Here is a 25,925-nt window from a genome sequence, read left to right as displayed (position 1 = left end):
AAAAAAAGAAAGAAAGAAAGAAAAAACACTCTCCCCCCCCAAAAAAACCACTACATACTGAGCAGACAGAACTTTGTGATTCTAGGTAGCGAAATATGTCGGCTACGTTCTCGAAAAGTTCAAGTGGCTGAGCTGGTAGCTTCAGAACTGACCTGTAGGCCTACTGTGTTCGCGGCTGCTCAGTTTCGTTGATGCTTGTATTGTATTTATGTTGGTAGACATTTTAGGCCCCCATCAACACAATTTACATCGTAGGCATAGAGGGGATGGGCTGCTTCCACACCGCCTGTTGTCAGGGCCAGCCTGGGCTAAGAGTATTCAGGGACACAACATCCCAGCAGACAGCTGGATATACTCGATAAAAATTCTCCCCACGTAGGAATTGAACTTGGGTCTTCTGTGTGTGACGGCAAATCGTCTAACTACTACACCACAGACGCCGGTAGAATCGTCAGTCCACCAAAATGGATTTCTAACTTTTAAAGCCTTTCAAATCATTTTACTTAATATTTCTTTTAAAGCCTACACATTGTTTGTCGTCGAGTAAAATGTAGCACATCAACACGATAACAACAATAACGGTCATTAGCTGCATGGGAAAAGATAGACTGACAAAAAACAACAGAGGTAAAATATTTAAAAAAGTAGAACCTACCAGTGGCGCCTTCCAACCACTCACACAGACAGACAGACAGACAGACAGACAGACAGACAGACAGACAGACAGACAGACAGACAGACAGACAGACAGACAGACAGAAACAACAGAGGGAAAAAAAGAAGTAGAACTTACCAGTGGCGCCCTCCAACCACTCACACAGACAGACAGACAGACAGAAACAACAGAAGGACAAAAAGAAGTAGGACCCACCAGAAGCACCCTCCAACCACCCACATAAACTCACTTTTCAACAAAAGCAAACAACAAAGGAATAGAATATAGGGAACCATTTATTCGCTGCACAAGGCGATGAGTGGTACAGGTAGGAACTTGCATGTACCTAGATGTGGTTAAAAAAAACAAGACAAAAACAACAACATAAATAAAAATAAATAATTTTTAAAAGTGACTTTGGAACCATTGATTGATATCAAACTTCGAAGCGTAATTTCTTTATGTTCATGTCAGAGTTTGAGTCTGGGTGAAGAGAAGCCCATGGACACAATACCGGTCGTATAGTGCAGGGGGAAAGTACATCAGACAGACAGAGAGAAACACAAGAGAGAAAGAAAAGAAGCAGGACCAGCAAATGGCACCCTCCAACCACCCACATCATTCTAGAAAAAAAAACGTCACTTCCTTCCTACAAACCCAACAAGAGCCTGTGATGTGAAGGACAGCAGCAGCGGCTACAGGCCGTGATGACAGGAAGCCTCAGTTAGAAGCTCTCCCTTCTCACAAGGACATCAACAAACCTACTTTAGTTATAGTACGGAGTCTTACCACATTTGCTTTGCCACAGAAATAGGGTATCTAAGTGCCCAAGATTACAGGTGTTACAAGAGAGTAACACACATGGACACAAAAAGAATGTGTTCCTAAAATTTAAAAGAAAAAAAAAAGGGGGGGGGGGGGGCGGAGAGAGATGAGGAGGATAGACGTATGATAAGAAAGAAAGAGTAAACTACACCAGAGCACCTGCCAACCACCCACAAAGAAAACATCTGACCTAGCTTTGACCTTCACTCACGTCATGAGAACTCGCGATGGTGTGTAGTGCGCCAGAACAGTTCAGAAAGTAAAGTTACATTACATTCATTGCACCTAAATTATCCAGATGACAAAACTCCTCTTTTGTCCAATGTTCAACAATAAACACATCAATATAATATAGAAGATTTTTTAACGACATTTTGTATACGGTACAGGTCACATTGGCATAGAACAATCTGCGAGCTCGGAGCGGAGAGAAGAACAAAATAATCGTGGCAAGACAAGGAAACATCGGTATACACATTCAGCAAACACCGGTACAAATGACCATGACACACATTCACCTAACACCGGTACAAATGACCATGACACACATTCACCTAACACCGGTACAAATGACCATGACACACATTCACCTAACACCTGTACAAATACAAAAGACCATCATACACAATTAACTGATACCTGTACAAAAGACCATCATACACAATTAACAGACACCGGTACAAATGACCATCACACACATTTAGCTAACACCTGTACAAATGACCATCATACACAATTAACAGACACCGGTACAAATGACCATCAACCATCACACATAATTAACCGCCACGTATAAAAATGACCATCAACCATCACACATAATTAACCGACACACATAAAAATGACCATCATACACATTCAGCTAACACTGGTACAAATGACCATCACACACATTCAGGTAACACCTGTACAAATGACCATCAACCATCACACACATTCAGCTAACACCTGTACAAATGACCATCAACTGTCACATACAATTAACCGACACGTATAAAAAAGACGGTCACACACATTCAGCTAACACCTGTACAAATGACCATCAACCATCACACACATTCAGCTAACACCTGTACAAATGACCATCAACTGTCACATACAATTAACCGACACGTATAAAAAAGACGGTCACACACATTCAGCTAACACCTGTACAAATGACCATCAACCATCACACACATTCAGCTAACACCTGTACAAATGACCATCAACTGTCACATACAATTAACCGACACGTATAAAAAAGACGGTCACACACATTCAGCTAACACCTGTACAAATGACCATCAACCATCACACACATTCAGCTAACACCTGTACAAATGACCATCAACTGTCACATACAATTAACCGACACGTATAAAAAAGACGGTCACACACATTCAGCTAACACCAGTACAAATGACAATCGCACGCATTCAATTAATACCTGTACACAAATGACCATCCGCTACACGTAATAGACACAAAGCAGGCAGTCAAAAACACAGGCGTGTTACATCAGCAGAGGTACACACACACACACACACCGCACTGACTGTCAATCTATCAGAGTTGTTCCACACACACAATTTAGTTTTACAGTTTTAGTTTTAGCAAGAGTTTTACGGCACTTTCAACACAATAAGGTCATACGAGTGCCAAAGATTAGAGATGTCACAAGAGAGAAACAAACACAAAAAAGAAGGAGGGGAGGCAAAGACGAGAGTTGTCTGATAGGAAAGAAGGAGCAAACCACACCAGAGCACCCACCAACCACCCACTCCACACACACAGTTGACACATACATATCACATGCAAACAAATTTTCAACCAATCTATCATGGTATAGATGGTCTAGTTGTTAGACTGTTGGGCTTGCTACTGAAAGAGATCAAGGGTTGGAACCCCATCAGGGGCCCGAAGTTGTGTCTTTGTGAAAGACACTATACACTATACACAAATATTCCTCACTTCACCCAGTCGGGAATGAGTTCCCGGCTATGGGCAGCAAAAGATCTTGTCGGTCTGTTTGCTTTTAGAGTGCTTAATCAAATGCTTGCACTGTATGCTTCTCAGGAAGCCGAGAATGTTTGTAACGGTTTTAGGGTCTGCTGGGGTAATAATAGTTATAAAAAGCACACTGTAGAAAATGAATATATTATTATGTGTTATGTAAATGCAAATACATTTGTTTATTGTAATTCAGGCCCCCTAGGGTTCACTTTAAGCAGACAATAGTTTTTAAAGGTGTACTTTTATTTTGGGTTAGACGGGGTGGGAATTTTTTTGGTCGTTTTTTGCGGGGTCACGTCGACATTGTGAAGTGGAAATAACTCACAGGGAAAGTGGGAATAACCTGGTGGGAAGAGAATATTCTCCGACTGATTTGACAAAACGGCCACATCAAAAGTTTGGAATCAAACTTATAAAGACTGAGCAAACAAAAATTTGCGATGTTTTAAGTACATCTAGATCTAATAGAAGTTCAAAACAATAAGGGAAAAACGTTTTTTTTTCCCACAAACATAAACTAAATAGTAGACTGAGATTTTGCTTGTTAGTATTGTTACTGCTAAGTCAACAAGGAGGGAGAAAAAAGTAACGGACAGGTGGCATTTTGACAGAACACACAACTCATCACAAACATGTACCAACTGAGTTGAGAGTTTGAGCAAAGAGAAGAACATTGACACAAGAAAAGTTTGTCTGTGCTGAAGACAGACAGACAGACAGACAGACAGACAGACAGACAGACAGACAGACAGACAGACCGACAGACAGACAGGCAGACAGACAGACAGACAGACAGACCGACAGAAACAACAGAGTAAAGAAGTACACAGGACCTACCAGTGGAACCCTCCACCCGTCCACTGTACCTGCAAACCTAAAACAACAGTTGGAGATAAAGATTGGAAAAGCAGTACGTTCAAGTAAAGAAATATTACAAAATACATTTTGTGTATGGTAGGAAAAAAAAAAATCAACTTTATCCCCAAATTTTCTGACACTGTGATTTAAAATATCATGTTAGCGTGCTGCTCCATTTCTATCTAAATGTAGTTTATATTTTGAACTCCTGGTATTTCTTTATCCTTAAAGTCAAAGTACATATGATCTACAGCAACAAAATCAGGTTTTAAAAAAAAGGATTTTTTCCGAAAGTCTGCAGAATCCTGCACAGGAAACAAGATACGTGTATCTTTATTGAAGAAACATCTCATGATCTGGGCGGGAAATTTTGTTTTAGTAGAGGTTTTACGGCGCTCGCAACTGCATAAGTTCATTTGAGCGCCAGAAGATTAGATAGTTTTGTTTTAGTTTTATTAAGAGTTTTTCGGCACTTGCAACACAATAAGGTCATATAAGTGCCGAAGATTAGAGGAGTCACAAGGGAGTAACAAACACAAAATTGAAGGAGGGGAGATAAAGACGATAGATGTTTGATAAGAAAGCAGGAGCAAGCCACACCAGAGCACCCATCGACCACCCACTGGGCGGGAAAGAAGGAGAGATTATGACCATAAATGTTCTATAGAAAGACCATAAATGTTCTATAGAAAAGAAGATTAAAAACCACATCACAGCACCTGCCAACCACAAATACAAATAATCAAAATACTAACTAATATGTAAAGGTTGGGGGGGGGTGAGGGTGGGGGTAAGCGCTAAAAGCAAAAACTGTTTGTCTCTGAGACACAGGAAGCACCCTCACTTCATGACGCCCGGGCCAACAAACATTGGGACAACTTAGAGATCTCCGAAGCACAAGTAGTCAACGCTATTCCACAAACACCAGTCTTTTGTTGAAAGTTTTGAGATAGAGAAAAAGAAAATTCCCAAACCAGAACCATGACGCGCCCACTTATTATTTTTTCAACAGAAAAAATCTAGGACGAAATTAAATGAAACAGAACAGAACTCTGTTGTGAGCTTCCCCTCGACATTTTTGTTCTAGTTCGAGTAAACAGAAGCCCATCGACACAACGACGTTTAGTTTGAGTAAGGTTTTTGTTTTCCTTTTTTTAGTGTAAGGTTTTACGCCACTAGCAACTGCATAAGGTCATTTGAGTACCAAGCTGTGGATGTCAACAGAGAAGTCCTTACAGGGAATCAGACTTACTCTGCTCACCTCTCTAGCCTCAACAGCACAAAGTCGACTATCAAGGCACCCCGGAAATAGCAGGTCACAAGAGAGTGACAAACATAAAACAGTAAAGGAAAATGACGATAGTAAGAATGAGGAAAGAAAAAGCAGCAGTTCCCCTTATGTTGTTCCGGCACAGTATGAGCATGACATTGATAAATCAGCCCATTTACAATTCGACAGTGCATAAGGACATGTTAATACCCCCTTTTTGGGAACAGCCCAAAGACAACTTCAGTCAGTGGCACAGCCCTGGTGGGGGAAAGACAGGCAGACACAACAGAGGGAAAGAAAAGAAGAAGGACCTGCTATATGTTCCTCCAACCATCCATGAAGCCTTTATTCAAAGATCGTTTTTTGATCTCAAAACTTCAAGACATAGAGAAAATTAATCAATTATGTATTTATGTATGTATGTTTGCCATTGTAAAACAAAGTGCCCTTCTGGGACAAATAAAAGTGTAATTTATTATTATTATTATTATTAAAGCAATTGTGGAATATCGTTGACTACACAGATTCCTGGAGTTTGGTTCCTCTATTGGAGTTGGCTTCGTTTTTCTCCAGTAATGCAGAAAAGCACAGGCTAAATCAGTGTTGACAGGTAACTTCCAGGCACTCCAAGCAATAAAAGAAATAAACGCTAAAAATGACTTTTAAAAACATATAAATTAAAAAGCTAAAATCGCGTATGGTTTACAGTCCCAATGGTACCGCACGTTCAAAAAGCATGTTATTTGTAAGAACACTAATACATGACTATATTATGACTAGCTTTAAGGTTTTTTTTGTTCCAGTCAAAGTCTATCAGTCTGTCAGCACTCGCAACACAAATAAGTCTTATAAATGTCAAAGATTAGAGAGAGGTGTTACTAGAGAGTCCCATAGAGACAAAAAAAGGCGGAGACATAAAGACAACAAATGTTTGAGTTTGATAAGGAAGGAGGAGCAAACCACACTACAGCACCCGCCAACCACCCACAAAGTAACCTCCACGCAATTAAAAAATGAACAGTGCCATGACTTTAAAAAAAACAAAATAAAAAGCTAAAATCACGTATGGTTTCCAGTCACAATGGAACTGTACGTTCCAAAAGCATTTTGTAATACATGACAACGTTCAGAAAGCATTTTGTAATACGTGACTAGCGTTGTGTTGCACAGGGTACAAATGATGTGTCACAGAAATACGTATAGTTTAAGGCAAGGCGTGTGACCGTGCCATGAGCTGAGGTAAGACTAACTCACGCAGGGAACATAGCCACACAAAGAATTTTGTTTTAATAAGTGTTTTACACCACTTGCAACACAATAAGGCATATAAGTGCCGAATATTAGAGGTGTTACAAGAGAGTAACAAACACACAAAAAAAAGGAGAGATAAGGACGATAGATGTTTGATAGGAAAGAAGGAGCAAACCACACCAGAGCACCCGCCAAGATGCTCACAAACAATCAAAAGACTTCTACAGAGATGTTAAAAAAGCAAAAGTGCCTGGCACTACAGAGAAACAAAACCGCTTCCGAATTTGTCAAAGACTACCACAGTTGTCAAGGGGAAAAATAATATGGTCATCTTAAACAGATAGTCCTCTTGAGCAGTGCCATTATAAGGTGGAAAAAAACACAAGGGGGGGGGGTAAGAGGGTAGGGGGGAGTGGTTGTTTGTACAGGTGGCTGTCTTGTCGGACAGGTGGACACACACTAGAGCAGCAGGTATGATCATGACTGAACTATTGTGAACTAAACAGATCAAGCAACGTCGGGTTGGTTTTAGTTTTAGTAAGTGTTTTACAGCACTTGCAACACAATAAGGTCATATATAAGTGCCGAAGATTAGAGGTGTTACAAGAGAGAAACAAACAAAAAAGAAGGAGGGGAGATGAGGATGATAGGTGTTTGATAGGAAAGAAGGAGCAAACCACCCCAGAGCACTCGCCAACCACCCAACAAAACGTCTGGATATGACGACACATTCATAACCACACAACCACATTGTCATCTCGCTGAGATTCAAACTTCAAACGCTCTGTCAAGCAAGAAAAGTGAATACAAATTAAATTTTTTTTTTAAAAAGCAACTTCAGAATGAAGGGACGGAGATATTGCTTCGACTGATTGATAAACAGAAAAGGAAGATTTGTGTCACGACACGGTGGAATCAGGCGCTCGGCAATTATCGGGCGTTCGGAGTTATTGGTATGATTTTAAAGCTTGTTCATTTGTCTTTCTTTCAATGTAAAAGAAAAAATACCCATCTACCTTGAATAGAAATAAAATATTTGCTATTGGATGAGATGGGGTTGCCGGTTGGATGGGCAATGAGTCGCTATAGCAAAATCCGGATACTATGTTAGTGCGCCTCTTCGGCAAATAATATGATATGAAGCGGTTAGGCAAATGGGTTAGAACCACTTCGACAAACGGGTTAGCACTACTTCAACAAATGGGTGCACCCACTTAGGCAAGCGGGCCAGGAAAGAGAGTTAAGAGTCTGAATTCGGATAATGTTTCATTGAGAATTATCCGGTTATCCTTGTAGTTTATCCGGATTTTGCCCACCTCTAGTTGCCGGTTGTCAGAGGTAAAATTAGCGAGGAAATGACCGCTAAAGTTTGGTGACTTCCAAAGCTTGGGTGTCCTTGAATATATGGCAAATTTACATTTTTTGTGCCTTTGGTCAACGTTTTTCATTAAAATCCACACAGAGATATGTTTTAGTTTAGTTTTAGTAGAGGTTTTACAGCGCTCGCAACTGCATAAGGTCATAGAAGCGCCAGAAGACTAGAGGTGTTACAAGAGAGTGGTGCATAATGTCAAGCTCGGTAAAACGAACAACATTTTGAAATCAGAATCTTCGCCACAGTTTAGTGGATTGAGTTTTAGGTTTAGTACGAGTTTTGCGGCACTTACAAGACAACTAGGTCATACACCTGCTGCTATCCGCACTTATATGAATATGACCTGATTGTCTTGCAAGTGCCGTAAAACTCTAACTAAAATATAAAAAAATACACCTGCTGGAGATTAAAGGTGTCTTCTGGAGAGTAACATACAAAGAAATGAAGGAGGACAATAGATGTTCGATAGAAAAGAAGGAGGCAAACCACACCAGAGTGCCCGCCAACCACCCACACAGTGGATACAGTGGATCAAAACACACAAGAGAAAAAAGATAAAAATAAAGACAGCACACAACACAAGCATTATATTATTATGACAAATGCAAATGAAACGCAATTAAAAACTGTCTAGTAAATTGCTACCGTAAAAAAAAAGTAGAAAAACTATACTGATTTCTATTCATAAAATCTGTAATCTACACTGAAATTACATGAGGGCAAAAAAAATTTTTTTTTTAAGAAAAATAAATTTAAAAAAAAAGAAAAATAAATTTTTTTTAAAAGAAAAATAAATTTCTAAAAAGCAAATAATCTGGTCACATTTGCACACTGACCTCATTAAATGCAGTTTTCAATGTTAAATTATCTACATAACAAAGCAACAGTTCAGTGAAAGTCGTAACAAGTATACATTCAATGCTGGAAATGTCGTTCTAACAACAACTTATTTCATCTCCGCACCTATTTTCTCAACCAACGCACTTTCCCACCTCCTACATCATCTAAATATGTGTCACGACGCGGTAGAATCAGGCGCTCGTCAATTTTTGGGTATATGGAGTCATTGGTAACATCTTAAAGCTTGTTCATTTGTCTTGCATCAGGCACAAAAATCATCGATCTCTCTTGAATAGAAGTGGAAATATTTGCGATTGGAGAAGATGGGGTAGCCTAGTTTCAGCGGTCAAATTGATGAAAAAATGGCCACCAAAGTTTGATAATTTCAATAGCTTAAGAGTCCTTGAAATCGGAAAATTACATATTTTATGCCTTTAAACAAGGTTATTCAGTCAAATTAACATGAAAATGGGTCTTCATATAAACATAAAAGGTACGTGTTTAGGTAAACAACAAAATTTCTATAAATATTGCCATACTGGTGGGAAAATGCCTTTTTCTTTGATTTCATTATTTTCACGAGCGCCTCATTTCACCATGATGCCTCACATAATGTAGTGTCCAGGAGGGGCATTCAACTTCTACAAGTACATTTTTACAGTATTTGTCAAGAAAATCTTGATTGAACAAAACTGGGGACAGAACCTTGCTCTCCCTTCCCCCTTCCCCCCCTCCCCCTCCCTAACCGTTGAGTAAAGAACTTGTCCATACCCGACACTTCTCTAAGACCTGACTCTCACACGATTATCTCACTGATTTTCACATTGGCGATGACTTCTCAAACTGAAAAATATACATTTTTAAAATATGAAAGTGTTTTTACAAACAATTTAGAAGGCGGGCTTCCAATCCTGCCTGTCGGGGCCAACCCCGGCTGAGAGGGACACAACACGCCAGCAAAAAGACCAAAATTATAAAAATTCTCTCCACTCAAGAATCAAACTCTGGTCCTTTGAGTGTGACAGCAAAGTGCTTACAGTCTCAAAAGGTTTACTGAGTTATCACGACCATAAACTGGCAAGATCGACAACATACATTCAACGTAACTCATCTTGAAATGAGCTGCCAATATCAGTAGAAAAATAGGTCACAGACAGCATCTCTCGAGGAATGTCTTCGTTCTTTGTCACCGGCACACACCCAGCAGGGAAAAGTGAGGAAAACAATTGACACAAAATGTGATCAGAGAGGCCGACAAACAACTGACTCGGTCTTTAGTTTAGTTCTCGTTAGAGTTTTACGGCACTTGCAACACAAATAGGTCATATGATAAGATGAGATGTGTTACTGGAGAGACAAAAATATGTCATATGATAAGATTAGATGTGTTACTGGAGAGACAAATAGGTCATATGATAAGATTAGATGTGTTACTGGAGAGTCACATGCAAAGAAAAGACAGAGGAGAGATGAGGACAATAGATGCTTGATAGGAAATAAGGAGCAAACAACACTAAAGCACCCGCCAACCACCCACTACCTTGGTTGGTCTGTGGTGACACATTCAGCTAGACAACCAATCACTTTGACAACTGGCGGCTATTTCATTTTTTCTCACCTTGAATTTTTATAATTCACGAAAAGCCGAGAACATATCTGAGTATTCTATGATCTGCTGAGGTAATAACTGTTGTAAAATGCATGAAGCGCGCGTTTTTCATGCATATATTTGCTATATAAATGCATTCATTATTACTATTAAACTTGTGCGGATCTCCTTACGAAGTATCAGACAGACAGAAAGACAGAGAAAGAGGTAAAGAATTCACATGAGATTTACCTTATCAAATACAATTTTCCAGCACACTGTTCATTGAAAAATCAAACCCACAGTTAAAATCATTGATAGATGTTCACATGTTGTGTGGTAAACGTGTATCTCCAACTGCTCTTGTGCATCTTTTGAAGGGCTGGGTCACGAGCGCGAGAACGGAATTGAATCGCCACTCTTTCCTGCGGAACGCGATTCACGATTCACTTCAGCGGAACGCGGAATAGTATCGCCAAACGATTCCCGATTCACTCCCCTGTCGCTGTCACCACCTTGTGGCTTGTTTAACCTACTGGTGAGTCGAGTCACGAGCGTAAAAACGGAACGGAACACTTAGTATGGCTCCCCTTATTTTACAAAAGATGGTATAGTCCAACCCCCCTATTAAAACAAAATGAATGGAGTCCAACCAATAGACAGAAGGAATTTTATGGAGACGAATGGTGGGGTTGGGGGGGGGGGAGGAATTTATGGGGGTCGCTAATTGAGGTCAGTTGATAGAGCAGCGCAACAAAGGGTGTGGGGCGGAGAGGATGGCGGAACAACAAGAGTGGGACTCGCACTCGCCAAGAGGCGTTGATATGACACTGTTCCGTTTCAGTCAGTGTTCCGTCACAGCTCCACGAGCGCTCGCGTACTCGCGATTCATTGAAGCCGACTGAATCGCGAATCGCCACTCTCAAATTTGACGAGCAGGATCCAGCCCTAATCTCTTGGACAAGATCAACCTTTGTGAATGTGGTCAGCTAGTGAGAAAGAGAAGTGAAGTACACTGGAGTCTGAAAGCTGATGCGACCTTTGACACTCTCTTGGTCATTTTTTTCCACCCTCCAACCACCCACTTTCTTCAGTGATTAGATGTAACCAACATAATTTTCACATTAGACACAGAGGCTATGAGTGCTTCCAGACACTGACTAGTTCATAGAAAGGCATTGGAAAGTTTTGAAAACTGAAAAAGTCAAGGGGGTAAGACGCGAGGATTACTTTTATCTTTACATAACCCGTCCCCTCTCTCTCTCTCTCACTCGGTAAACACTCTTTCACACCATAAAATAAACTCTCAAGATATTTGATTGATAAATATATCAACATATACCCATACATAAAATCTCTCCCTTCTCTCTCTCAGCGAATGTTCACGATGTTTGAAATATGTATACATATATGTATTATATATATATATATATACCCCTACACATAAAATCTCTCTCTCTCTCTCTCTCTCTCTCTCTCTCTTTCTCTCTCTCTCTCTCTCTCTCTCTCTCTCTCTCTCTCTCTCTCTCTCTCCCTCTCTCAGTGGATGTTCATATTTGAAATATGTATACATATATGTATTATATATATATATACCCACATATAAAATCTCTCTCTCTCTCTCAATGAATGTTCACGATACTTGAAATATGTATATATGTATAATATATATATATATATATATATATATATATATATACCCACACATAAAACCTCTCTCTCTCTCTCAGTGAATGTTCACAATACTTGAAATATGTATATATATGTATTATATATATATATATATATATATATATATATATATATATATATATATACCCACACATAAAACCTCTCTCTCTCTCTCAGTGAACATTCACAATATTTGAAATATGTATATACATATATATGTATTATATGTATATACCCACACATAAAATCTCTCTCTCTCTCTCTGTGAACGTTCACTTACGATAATTGAAATATGTATATATATGTATTATATATACCCACACATCATAACATCTCTCTCTCTCTCTCTCTCAGTGAGCCATCAGTCACCACACTCACAAGACAGACACACACGAAGACCTCTCCACACCTCAGAGTCAGAAACAAGCGAGGAGGAGGAGGAGGAGAAGGAGAAGAAGAGCAAACTTCCCTCCCTCCCCGACACGGAATATCAAAACGACAGCACCGTCAAGTCTTGAGCACTGTCCTCATCGCGGGAGCTGTTCACCAACACACATCTACCTTGGTCCTTGTTTCGAGCGAGCGCACAAACCACAACATAGTTTTCGCTCATTCGGATTTCTTATTGACCTGCTTCTCCGACTCTCGTCCGTAGGAAGAGCCTTTGTGGATCTCCGTGACCCCGATCATCCACCTCACCACCACAGAGGCTGAAACAACCAGAAAAACAAACAGTTGTCACAGAGTACACACTACACATTGCTGTCAACAAGTTAGTTATAGTAAGCGTTTTACGGCACTTGCAACACAATAAGGTCATATAAGTGCCGAAGATTAGAGGTGAACACAAACAGTTGTGACAGAGAACACATAACACACTGCTGCCAATTTTTCCTATGGGAGACGGACGGTTAAATCTGGAGGTCCCATCTCTTAAATAACCTAATAGTGTTCGACAGAGGTGTTAAATCCTTACACATACAATCTATGGTCTACTCGTTGATGTCACTTTTCCCACTATTTCATGCTTACGATACAAAAAAAACAACTTTTACTGAACTACGACACAAAGAAAAAAATGTACTGAAAACCAGAACTCTTACAACACAAAACGCACCTAAAACAATATCTATGACACAAAACGTATCCAAAACAAGAACTACTAAGACACAAAACATACCTAAAACAACAACCCCTACCACACAAAACATACCTCTAACCACACAAAACATACCTCTAAAACACAAAACATACCTCTAAACACACAAAACACACCTCTAAACACACAAAACATACCTCTAACCACACAAAACATACCTCTAACCACACAAAACATACCTCTAAACACACAAAACACACCTCTAAACACACAAAACACACCTCAAACAATACCAAACAAAACGTACCTAAACACACAGTACATACCTAAAACAATAACCCCTACAACAGTCAACTGCTGGAGCAGGGTTCCTGCGATGAAAATGCCGCCCAGATACTGGAAGAGGGGGACACACAGCACCACCGCCCAGAACAACCACATGACAAGGTCGTTGGTGCGGCGCGGGATGATCACCGAGTGGCCAGGGAACTTGCCCGTCTGGAGAAAACTGTCGTACAAGTCGTCCTGAGAAAGTAAACCAAACAGCCTCACGTTATCTCCTTCCTTTTGGTTCCTTTTCACAAAGAAATCATAACAGAATTAATTTACCTCCCAGAAAGATTTCAACCAAAAAAACAAATCTGCATTTATAATTTTTCAATGAATTGTTTTAGTTTTAGTAAAAGTTTCACAGAAATTGCAAAACAAATAGGTCATTTAAGTGCTGGAGATCAGAGGTCTTACTAGAGAGTAACATACAAAGAAAAGAAGAAGGAGAAATAAGGACGATAGTAGATGTTAGATAAGAAAGAAGGAGCAGCCACATCAGAGCACCTGCCAACCAACCACTGTTTTTTTTTCATCAGAACAAGCCGACACTTCAGAAAACACACTGACGGGAATCTTAGCTCTATTTTCTTTCTCAGTGACGATACAACCTGAAATCTTCCAGCACTCTCAGTTCAGTGGTTACAAATTTATTTTATCCAAATGTGAGGCATCGTGGTGAAATTGGGGGCTCGTCAAAATAATTAAATCAAAGAAATCGGTATGTCTTTGACCAATGGGTAATTTTTTTCTAATATTCTTTTTCTGGCTCAACACCTTTTATACCATTTAAAAACACATTTTTGTGTGGATTTTACTGAAAAACATTGATTAAAGGCACAAAAAAAGTAAAGTTTCAGTTTCCAAGGACTCTCAGGCTGTGGAAGTTACCAAACTTTGGCGGCCATTTTCTCGCTAATTTTACCCATGAACCCAGGCGACCCTGACCTCCTTCAACCACAAACATTTCAACTTCTATTCAACAGAGATGGATTTATTTTTCACCCAAAAGGAAAGACAATAAACAGGCTTTAAGATGATACCAATAACCGCATATGCCCAAAAATTGACGAGCGCCTCATTCCACTACGTCTGACACAAATGGTTCCCACGCTGGGAAAAAAACTAGGTCGTGACTGAGTTAACGACATGCTGCTGACCTTCCTCTTGAAGAGTTGTCGGAGCCACGCTGCACACTGCTCGTCTGTCTCCACGGGAACACTGTCTATGGGGATACGTCTGTCGATGGACAGAATTTCTGTTTTAGTACAGTAAGAGTTTTAGGGCACTTGCAACACAAATAAGTCCTATACTGCCGTAAACTGACAAGACACTTTTTTAAATTTTGGCAAGAAAATTTCGTATTTGCTAAATCAAAAGACTGATCCGTTACCCTACTTGTGTGAAAAAAATCAAAGTGAAAATGTGATCAGTTTTTTTTTAATAAATAAGAATTCAAATTTTGAAAGAACGCTACTTCTAAATGACAACGCTAAAAAAAAGCCCCTCTTTTCCTCGAAACTGCCGTGAATTTTTAAAAAAGACGTTTTGTATGCAGTCTAAGTGTCAAAGATTGGAGGAGTTCTAGAGAGTAACATACCAAGAAACGAACAAAATGATCCCACAACCTCACAGTAGTGTATAGAAGAGCTTAACGACTAGACCACAGCCGTCAATACTTACTCAGCACTCGGCAAACAAGAGCTTAACGACTAGACCCCCGCCGTCAATACTTACTCAGCAAACAAGAGCTTAACGACTAGACCACCGCCGTCAATACTTACTCAGCAAACAAGAGCTTAACGACTAGACCACCGCCGTCAATACTTACTCAGCAAACAAGAGTTTAACGACTAGACCACCGCCGTCAATACTTACTCAGCAAACAAGAGCTTAACGACTAGACCACCGCCGCCAATACTTACTCAGCACACAAGAGCTCAACGACTAGACCACTGCCGCCAATACTTACTCAGCGTGGAAGTGAGCCAGCAGAGGCCGCCCGCTGACGACATTCATCAAGGTCGGGGCCGGCCCATCTCTCGGGAAGCCGACGGTGCAGTTGAGAATGGTGGGAACTGAAACAACCAAGAGTGACGTATCTTTAGTTTTAGTAAGAGTTTTACGGCACTTGCAACGCAATATGGTCATATAAGTGTCAAAGATTAGAGGTGTTACAAGAGAGTAAGAAACACAAAAAAGGAGGAGGGGAGATAAGGAGGATACATGTTTGATAGGAAAGAAGGAGCAAACCACAAATAGCACCCAACAACCACCCACAAGTATGAGATGGGTAAGGTAAGGTAATATATGGTAAGATGAGATAAGAAAATAAAATAAGATGAGATAAGATAAGTCAAGATATACACTTTATTGATCAACGAGGGAAATTTCGGGTGGATATACCAGAAGAGAATAATGAGGACCCCATAACCCTAACCCTAATTATCCCACAGAAATTAGCAGTGAGGATCCCTAAAACCCTAATCCCAGCCTGTAATATTACCCAATTAACCCACAGAACAGATCCATGAGGATTCATAAACCTTACCCTAACCCTGATCATAACCCCAAACTCTAACATAACCCTATTTATCCCACAGAAATGAGCAGTGCAGACTCCTAAAACCCTCAGCCTAATCTCAAACATAACCCCATTTATCCAACAGAAAAGAACACCACCCCAACCACTAACATAACCCTGACCCTGTACATCCCACAGAAGAGACCAGTGAGAACCCCTATACTCTAAAACCCTGACCCCTAACCTTCACCATAACCCTAACCTCAAACATAACCCCATGTACCCCAGAGAAAAGACCAGTGAGAACCCCTATGCTCTAAACCTAACCCTAACCCTGACCATAACCCTAACCTCTACCATAAGCCCATGTACCCCAGAGAAGAGCACAGGCAGGACTCACAGTGCCCGCGCAGGCCGTGCATGGAGACGATGAATCCCTTGGGCCGGGGGAGCAGGACGTGCTTGAGCTCGGGGTACCCCTTGGCCCGACACACCTCCAGGCTGGCCCGGTGCTTCTCCTCCGTGAACCGCGTGCCTTCCGGAAACAACAGCAGCTGCGGGAGATTTGGTTTAATATCATTAAGTTTTTGTAAGAGTTTTACAAAGAACTTGCAACAGTTTTTGTAGGTCATACAAGTGCCAAAAATTTGTGGTATTACTAGAAAGTAACATACTAAACAAAAGAATGGAGAGATATGAACGACAGATATTTTGTTTTATGTAAAGTTTTACTACTAGAGAGTAACATACAGAGAAAAGAAGGAGGAGAGATAAGGACGATAGATGTTCGATAGGAAAAGAGAACAACACACCAGAGCACCCACTAACCACCCCTGAGGAGACTGTGACATGCTAACACAAGATAGACTGTGACTCTCTTTCTCCGTTTTTTAGTTTTAGCAAGAGTTTTACGGCACATGCAACACAATAAGGTCATATAAGTGCCGAAGAATAGATGTGTTACAAGAGAGTAACATGCACAAAAAAGGAGGAGAGATAAGGACGACAGATGCTTGATTGGAAAGAAGGAGCAAACCACACCAGAGCACCCGCCAACCACCTGCTTTTTTGTTACAGCACTTGCAACACATATAAGTGCCAAAGGTTAGAGGTGTAGCTGACATTTGAATGAATTTAAGGATTTCATCTCTCTACTAGGCAAAGCACTCCAGATCTCAGAGCCTTAATATTCAAATAAACTTTCACCCATCATTGTCAGTTTCATAGACGGTAGAAGAAATTTCTTTTTGTCAGCTGATGACCTTAGACTGCAAGTAGGAGTGTACAGTTTAAACAGATTTGACAAATATGATGGCGCATTATCATTCAAGCATTTGTGACATAGAGTGGCCAACTTGTACACAATTCTTTCCTCAACAGGAAGCCACGGCAATGTCCGTAAAAGAGGTGCGGCAGAGTCTCGCTTTCTTTTCCATAAAACTTAACGTGCAACATTGTTTTGGACAGTTTGAAGTCTTTTCACTTTCTCCAGCAATATTCCTGATAACAAGGAGTTACAATAATCAACTCTTGATAAATCTAAGCTAGTTACTAATAAAGCAGTATACTTAGTACTGATTGGACGACATATTTTACTGATTTTTAAAAATTTCTACATTTGTTGAAAGAAGAATCAAACTAGTTAATAAAATGGTGTTTAAATAAATGACATGTCACTACCTCAGTGCTTTCCTGTCCTATCTCTATTTTTTTAAACATTGAAAATGTGACTTCTTCTTAAGCTCACTCTTTGTTATGAACTGTTTTCACTGTTATTAAAAATGGAGAAAGGACAAGAAAGCACCGAGGTCGCAATGTGCAGAGATGTTTACCGTGACATAATAGCCCTCCGGGTAGTCCGTGGCCTGCCTGAGGTCTGTCTCGATGATCTTCTTGTCGTGTTCCCACTGACGTTTGAGGAAGATGCTCTCCGTGAAGTACCAGGCCCAGCCTATCAGGGGCACGTACTTCAGGAACTGCTTGCCGTAGATCTTGGTATTCTACACCAGAAGTTGAGTTTTGGAGTTTAGTTTTGGAGTTTTAGTAAGAGTTTTTACGGCACTTACAACACAATAAGGTCATATAAGTGGCGAAGAATAGATGTGTTACAAGAGAGTAAAATATTTTAAAAAGGAGGAGGAGGAGAGATAAGGATGACAAATGTTTGATAGGAAAGGAGCAAGCCACACCAAAGCACCCGCCAACCACCCACCTTTGTGAGTTTGAGTAGAGTGCATCGAAGCAATAAAGGTCACCTAGTGCAGGGAAGAAGCAAAACAGAAAGAGACAGACAGAAAGAACAGAGGAAAAGAAAAGAAGTAAGACCTACTACCAGCGATGCCCTCTAATCATCTATTCTGCTTACAGAAGAAATAGGAAGAGACTGCACACAAGAGTGTGTCAGCGTACAACAGCATGAGTGTGTGTGTGTGTGTGTGTTTGTTGAAGAGTGTTTGTTTTTTGTTTTAGTAAGGTTTTACGGCGCTCACAACTGCATAAGGTCACATGAGCGCCAAGGGTTGGATGTCAACAGGGAAGTCCGAACGGGGAATCGGGCTTATTCTGCTCACCTCTCTAGTCTCAACAGAACAAAGTCTGCTTCGACTATCAAGGCACCCCGGTAATAGCGGGTCACAAGAGAGTGACAAACATACAAAAGAAGTAGAGGAAAAATGACAATAGTAAAGATGAAGAAAGTAAAAGCAGCAGTTCCCCTTATGTTGTTCCGGCACAGTAAGAGCATGACATTGATAAATCAGCCCATTAACAATTCTACTGTGTATAAGAACATATTAATATCCCCACTTTGGGAATGGCCTAAAGATGCTTCAGTCAGTACCACTGCCCTGAGGGGGGTGGGGGAAGTGTGCCTGTGTGGAAGGAGGGGTTCTGCACATAACACATATGCATGGCATCGTAGTGAAATCAAGCATTCGTCAAAATAATGAAATCAAAGCGAAATTTTTCCGCCAATTAGGCAATTTTTCCATTCGTCAAAATATTGAATTATTGCAATCGAAACGAAATTTTCCACCAATTTTTCATCATGTTTTTGTTTTGTTTTGGTTCAGTACCTTTTCTATCCATTTAAAAACATACCTCTTTGCGAATTGGGCTGAAAATGTTGATCAAAGGCACAGAACATACATTTGCAGTTCCAAGTGACACACAAGCTTTGGAAGTGATCAAATTTTTAGCAGCCATTTTCTCCCAAATTTTCCCTCTGACACCAGAAAACCCCCACCTCCTTCAATTGAAAATATCACAATTTCTATTGAAGATTGAGGGGCATTTTTTCTCATCAAAGGCCAGAGAAATAAACAGGCTTTAGATGTTACCAATAATTCCATCCACCCAAAAGTTCACAAGCGTCTGATTCCACCATGATGGCCTATATATACATATATCTATATATACATACACATAGAGAGAGGGGAGGAGGGAGGGAGGGAGGGAGGGAGGGAGAAAGAAAGAGAGAGAGAGGCAGAGGGAATGAGGGAGGGAGAGAGAGAGAGAGAGAGAGGGAGAGAGAGAGAGAGAGAGAGAGAGAGAGAGAGAGAGAGAGAGAGAGAGAGAAAGAGAGAGAGAAAGAGAGAGAGAACTTACCCCCAACATCTGGAACCTCTCAGCCAGGATCCAGGCCATGAGCCAGTCTATGTCGTACTTGTGGTTCATGATGGTCAGCACATGCTCCTTGCCCACGTGCCGCACGTCCTCCTCCTTGGCGTACAGGATCACCTCTGTGCCCGACCACCACTGCGCCAGGAAGGTGAACTCTGCCAAGGAAAAAAATTATATATATATAATATGTATAATTTAATGTAATGTAGATGTTTTTACACCCCCATTAACGCAATTTAGATAATTTAAGAGGTGGGTTGTTTTTTTTGTTTTAGTAAGAGTTTTTACAGCACTTGCAACTCAATATGGTCATATAAGTGCCAAAGAATAGATGGGTTAAAAGACTCCCCACTCAGAAATTGAACTCAGGTCTTCTGGACGCAACAGCAAAGTCAGCAAAGAGCCTTACCACTACACCACAGACGCTGGTACTCATTTATCATCTTGGTAGTAAAAAAGAAAAGGAAAAAAAGAAAGAAAGAAAGAAAGAAAGAATGAAAGAAAGAATGAAAGAAAGAATGAAAGAAAGAAAGAATGAAAGAAAGAAAGAAAGAAAGAAAGAAAGAATGAAAGAAAGAAAGAAAGAAAGAAAGAAAGAAAAGAAAGAAAGAAAGAAAGAAAGAAAGAAAGAAAAAGAACAAACGCTGCACTGTCCACAAATGCATGCTGATACAAAAGCGGGTCATGCAGACTATTATCAGAACAAAGATAGGCTAAGTAAACAATGTAATCACACACACACACACACACACACACACACACACACACACACACACACACACACACACACACACACACAGACTTAATCCCGTTGTATTGTGCTATACAAACATCAAGGCTGACAGTACGTGCAAGCCTCGTACACAACTTAATAAATGCTGTGTTGACACATATTTCCTACCCACCACAATGCCACCCCCCCCCCCCCCTCGCCCTAGCCCACTCATGTCATGTATATGCAGAAGAAACTAGAAGGCCTTTCCGATAGAAACAATTTAAAAACGTTCAACTTGTAGACATCAGTGTTTGACATGTTATAATATACAGTCATTTCTGTTTTTAGACAAAAGAGATATGTATGGATTGTTTGGTCAGAACACAATGTATACTGTTTCTATTGCTACTGTACTAAACTTGAAAAAAGCTCAGAGCCTGTCTTCTTTCATAGGGGTTGTCACATTATATTATTATTATTATTATTAATATTATGATTATTGTTATTATATTATTATTATTATTATTATTATTATTATTATTGTTATTATTATTATTATTATTATTATTATTATTATTATTATTATATCATTATCATTATTACATCATTATCATGTATGAAATGCTATGGTGAGTGTTCATCTTAAGGAGCACAAGGGGAACCAACTGTACTTTTCAAAACACAAATAAACAAATTGCCTTCAGCTCACAAATGGCCACTCATTGACTGAAGTTATTGATTACCATCATGTCATCATGTGATGACCACCGGGTCTCAAGAGCCAAAGGTCACGTGTTTGTTACACATAATGCCCTGCAGAGTACCGCCATGTTGGCAATTTTATTAGAGTGGAATTAATCATGAGTAATAAATTGCTAGGGAGTAGTTTTCATTACAATTCTTCTGCATTGGACATTTACTGCATCGTGACTCAGTCTGACTCCGTCCCTTCCACAAAGACATATAAATGCTAATTGTGACCTTCCCGACCAAAGTACAACAGCCTTTGCTCTCACTGAGCTAGACATTGCAATATAAACACAGATCAATCTAACTATGTAGCTACGATGACATATATATATATATATATATTATTATATATATATATTTATTTATATGTCAGGACTGACCATATATAAAAGAATTCAACTACACTCGAAGACCGTCAGTAGAAAATCGCAAGACGAGTAAAAAATAAAACTTGTTCACTTTTCTGCACCACATATTTTAAAACAAATTAACACAGACAGTTCAGTGAACCCTTGGACTTTGAAATTCCAATTCAAACAATGCTTAATGAATCAAGCAAAGACTACCACTGCTAACCTAACCCTCCGCCTACAAATAAAACAGCTTTGCCCAGCTTGCCTTCCACATTTTTTTGTATATATATATATATATATATATATATATATATATATATATATATATATATATATATATATATATATATATATTCATCAAGTACAAAATAAAACACAATCAAATAGGGGCAGATTCTATGTGTATGGTAACCCAAGGCTGAAAGTCATGAAGATACAGGTTTACTGACTACAACTTCAGATTTTTTTGAACACCAAGAATAGAAAACTCTCCATATGATATTGTTGCAAATTCAATTTAAGAGAACAGCTTGAGTAAGAACAAAGACACAGAAGTTAACATCTCTTGGTGAACAATACAAGTAACTGACACACAGACAGATAGATAGATAGATAGATAGATAGATAGATAGATAGATAGATAGTGCCACCTTCGAGGGCTATGAACAGTTCTGCAGATTCCATACAACCAGATACAATAGAGAAGCATATTGACACAATAACCATCATCTAGTCCAGAGAGAGGGTAAAAGACAGACAGACAGAAACAACAGACAAAACAAAAACAAGATTTATATATGTTCCAACTCAAAGGACATAGTATAGACGAAGCACAATTCACAGAACCTGAACACAGACAATTCACAGAACATAAATACAGACAATTCTCAGAACATAAATACAGACATTTCACAGAACAGACAAATTCACAGAACAAGTACTAATACAACTTACAGAAACATGAACATACGCATGTAACAAATTACAGAATATTCATAAAAATAGCGTGAACTTTTGACTTACGTGACCAGTGAGCGTAAGCTAGATGGACATTGACTTTCCTATAGAGGTGACGATTGAAGGGCCAAATGACACACGAGCACAGCATGAGAAACGTCACAATAAGGCCGGACACGACAAAGATGTAACCAATGACCAGCTGAACCACCAGCAGGGACTTGAACTGTTGTATCAGCCCCATTTCCAGCACAGGGCACCCGCCGACGGCCGCTTACTCACTTACGGGTCTGGAATCAAAGGGAACAACTCCAGTAAGAACAAAGACATGGAAACTAACGATGACGTCAAAGTTGACGATTAAGTTGGTTGAGGCTCTAGAAGAGCCTGTTCATCTATCTGGTAAATGGCTGACTATGCATTGTGCAGGCTAGGCTAATCAGTCTTGGCAAGTGGGGTTGTAGATCGTCAGGTAGATCCTTCCAGTATTCATAAATTATAACATTTCCTGGTAAAAATACAGGCCACAAATAATTTATGCATCTTCACTAACATAGACACAAGAAGGTAAAAATATGAGGCATCGCAGTGAAACCCGGCCCTCGTCAAAATAATGAAATCAAAGAGACCGGCATTTTTCTGCTGGGCCTGCAGGACCTACAGGGTATTACTGAATTTTATCAAAGGTAACTTATCACATCCATCATCTATCCCCAACAAAAGACATTTTTATCTTAAACTCTAACGGTGAACAATAGTTTCTGTTGCCATAAAAAACACATGCAAGTCGGATTTTGTAAGTCTTCACACTTTTACTTTATCTCGGAAAATCGAGAGATTTATTTTACACTCAAGTATAGTACAGTAGTGTATAGTTTCCATCTCACAAAAATTTTTTAATCACTTAATAAAACACTTTGCCATCACAAGGCATATATAGTAAAAACCCTTGCCATCAAAGGCAAATAAAGCATTTTGGGGAAAATCCAAAGAAACTGGGAGGCCAACATCGCCGTTCGGCGAGATGTGACGGCAAAGTGTTAAATTAAAATATTTTAAAGTCTCAAGCAGAAATCTACCAGAAAGAAATTCTGTTTGAAATTATTCATCTTTTAAAGATGATGAAAATCTGTCTCACCCAAAAGATGGCCTACAGACTCAAGCACACACTACCTTTACCCTTTCGCATACACCAAATGTGTGTACATGATGCCTCCGAGTGAGGTAGGGTGTACAAATTTTCCTAAAGATCTCAGCCAAGGGAAGGTTTTACAGTGTAGGGTAGACAGAAAACTTTCATCCATCCTGACCTGAACTGCCTCTGTACATATGGCATATTTTTCCAAATATATTATAATATATTTCATTATAATGCTGGCTTTCAAGTGCACAGTAGGCCTACTGCATTTTAATTCTACAACGTGACAAGAATATATTCATATAAATAAATTATACGAAGGGCGGCCCTCTATTTCTCCGAACGCTCGGGAAAATAAACTTGAACTCAATCTCTCTGAACGGTTTCCGTTCTCGAGAATTTTTGGCTATTTGCGAATTTGCATGTGTGTGTGTTTGTGTGTGTGTGTGTGTGCCGTGTGAGTGTGCATGTGTGTGTGTGTGCCGTGTGAGTGTGCGTGTGTGTGTTTGTGAATGTTGTATGTGTGTGTGTGTGTTTGTGTGTGTGTGTACCTTTTGAAGGAATTTTCAAATGAAGTACAATGTATAGTAATAATCCGGGAATGTTGCCCCAACTACAATTAAAGTATCTGAATATTCAGAAACAAGGCTAAATTTTTAGTTCTACAAATGTAGCTCTAGAAATTGAATTCGATGCAAAAAAAATACTTCTACTTTCCAGTCCTCAAAGAATGGCAGAATGAAAGGTGACGCCGAACTCTCGCAAATAACCAACAAAACTCGAGAATGGAAAGCGTTCGGAGAAATAGAGTTGAAAGTTTATTATCCCGAGTGTTCGGAGAAATAGTCACTTCGTTAGAAAGTGCGAGACAAATATTGTTCAATTGTTCATTCTGATTTATCATGCTTTCATGAAGCACTGCATTCTCATTGTCTTTGTCCTTGACTTAATGATGAACACACAACAACAGTGAGACACCATCATTTGTCCATTTTTGCAACAAAAACAAAGACAATTTATGGACTGCAATCTCTCTGCTACTTGGTGGGCTTGGGCACATCATTCAATGAAAGCAATGACACTAATGACACTAACCTCTCCCTCAACATAATATAAAGTGAATGTATGGATTTAGAACTGCATAGATCGACATACTAGATCTAGATATATATAGATTAGATCTACACACTCAGTGCAAGTAAGTGTGTGTAACAAGTGACAGTGACACACACAACAGTACACCAACAGTTTCAGTTTCAACTTGACTCAGACAACACACATACTTGACATACAATAATTCACACAAAAATACAACACGACGAATGAGTTGAATGAGCTCACACTGTTTAAAATGTTTTGAAACATCTAATTCTCTTGCCTTAGTAAAATGTGCCAACTCCTTGCAGCAAGACAATGCTAAAAGTGAGGTCTTTTCCACAACGAGACAATGAACAGATCTATCCAAGGGGACAATGATGATGATTCGGGGTTGTGTTGTGATCAGACGTCAAGCGTCGCGAATGGGTAGCCTACCTTTAACCTTTGACCCTACATAAGGTGATCAGCGGAAGCTGAAGGATTCAAGTCGTAATATAGGAATATAGGCCTACAAAATGAATCACAGGTTGCGGGTTAGCATAAGTTTTCCTTAAAACATTTTTTAAAAATTCGTGCCACAACGTACTTTGATCTAGATCTAGATCTAATATGAATGTATTGAAAGGAACAATTTCTACACTTTTACGACAACATAAATATTAACCCTCATGATGCCATAGCCTAGTTACATCAACTCTCCCAGCTGTTATTCTCCATCTCTGTTTAACAATAGAGTAATGATTATTCCCTTATTATGCTCCTATGCCTAGGGTGTGGTTTTGTCCTTGGGTCAGTCGATACACTTTGTTTGGGTTTTGTTTTCTTCTTTTTTTTTGGTTAGTGTCTGCAAAGTCACTATAGATTCGTAATAATTCTACTATCAATATACAATGTATATATATATAGGACTACTCGGTTCAGATTATCGAAGAATGGAAATGAGATGAGCTTAACACCCTTTTTAAATAATATTACTTTCAAACACTATGGGAGGTAGCCTACAAGGCCTCCGAAT

General features: G+C 39.5%; 1 protein-coding gene and 1 long non-coding RNA gene across 3 annotated transcripts; both read right to left on the bottom strand.

Annotated features, from left to right (window-relative positions):
• Positions 1-1,827: 1,827 nt before the first annotated feature.
• LOC106013610 lies at positions 1,828-3,114 on the bottom strand. Its single transcript, XR_001185388.2, has 2 exons — positions 2,874-3,114; positions 1,828-2,751 (listed from the first exon to the last, which is right to left on the bottom strand). It is a non-coding gene; the product is annotated as an uncharacterized LOC106013610 (long non-coding RNA).
• Positions 3,115-12,674: 9,560 nt separating this feature from the next.
• On the bottom strand, positions 12,675-25,346 carry LOC101846701 (1-acyl-sn-glycerol-3-phosphate acyltransferase delta). Of its 2 annotated transcripts, none has more exons than XM_005111391.3 (9): positions 25,191-25,346; positions 22,741-22,964; positions 19,885-20,054; positions 18,111-18,278; positions 16,679-16,832; positions 15,727-15,832; positions 14,915-14,993; positions 13,754-13,952; positions 12,675-13,038 (listed from the first exon to the last, which is right to left on the bottom strand). In XM_005111391.3, the coding sequence occupies exons 2-9, from the start codon at positions 22,916-22,918 to the stop codon at positions 12,938-12,940; spliced, it is 1,155 nt and encodes a 384-aa protein (XP_005111448.1). In that variant the 5' UTR covers positions 22,919-22,964; positions 25,191-25,346; the 3' UTR covers positions 12,675-12,937. The 2 variants fall into 2 exon arrangements, with proteins under 2 accessions (XP_005111448.1, XP_035829083.1); XM_035973190.1 differs by lacking the exon at positions 25,191-25,346 and adding an exon at positions 24,908-25,026.
• Positions 25,347-25,925: the final 579 nt, after the last annotated feature.

Source organism: Aplysia californica, unplaced genomic scaffold, assembly GCF_000002075.1.
Source record: "Aplysia californica isolate F4 #8 unplaced genomic scaffold, AplCal3.0 scaffold01053, whole genome shotgun sequence".
Lineage (NCBI taxonomy): Eukaryota > Metazoa > Mollusca > Gastropoda > Aplysiida > Aplysiidae > Aplysia > Aplysia californica.
The sequence above is the reverse complement of the archived record's forward strand: the minus strand, read 5'-3'. Positions and strand labels throughout refer to the sequence as shown.

Coding starts and splice junctions, on each gene's coding strand:
- LOC101846701 (XM_005111391.3), bottom strand. CDS start 22,918: ATGGGGCTGATACAACAGTTCAAGTCCCTGCTGGTGGTTCAGCTGGTC. Junction 20,055..22,740: donor AGCTTACGCTCACTGGTCAC/GTAAGTCAAAAG, acceptor TTTCCTTGGCAG/AGTTCACCTTCCTGGCGCAG. Junction 15,833..16,678: donor GCACGGCCTGCGCGGGCACT/GTGAGTCCTGCC, acceptor TGGTTGTTTCAG/TTCCCACCATTCTCAACTGC.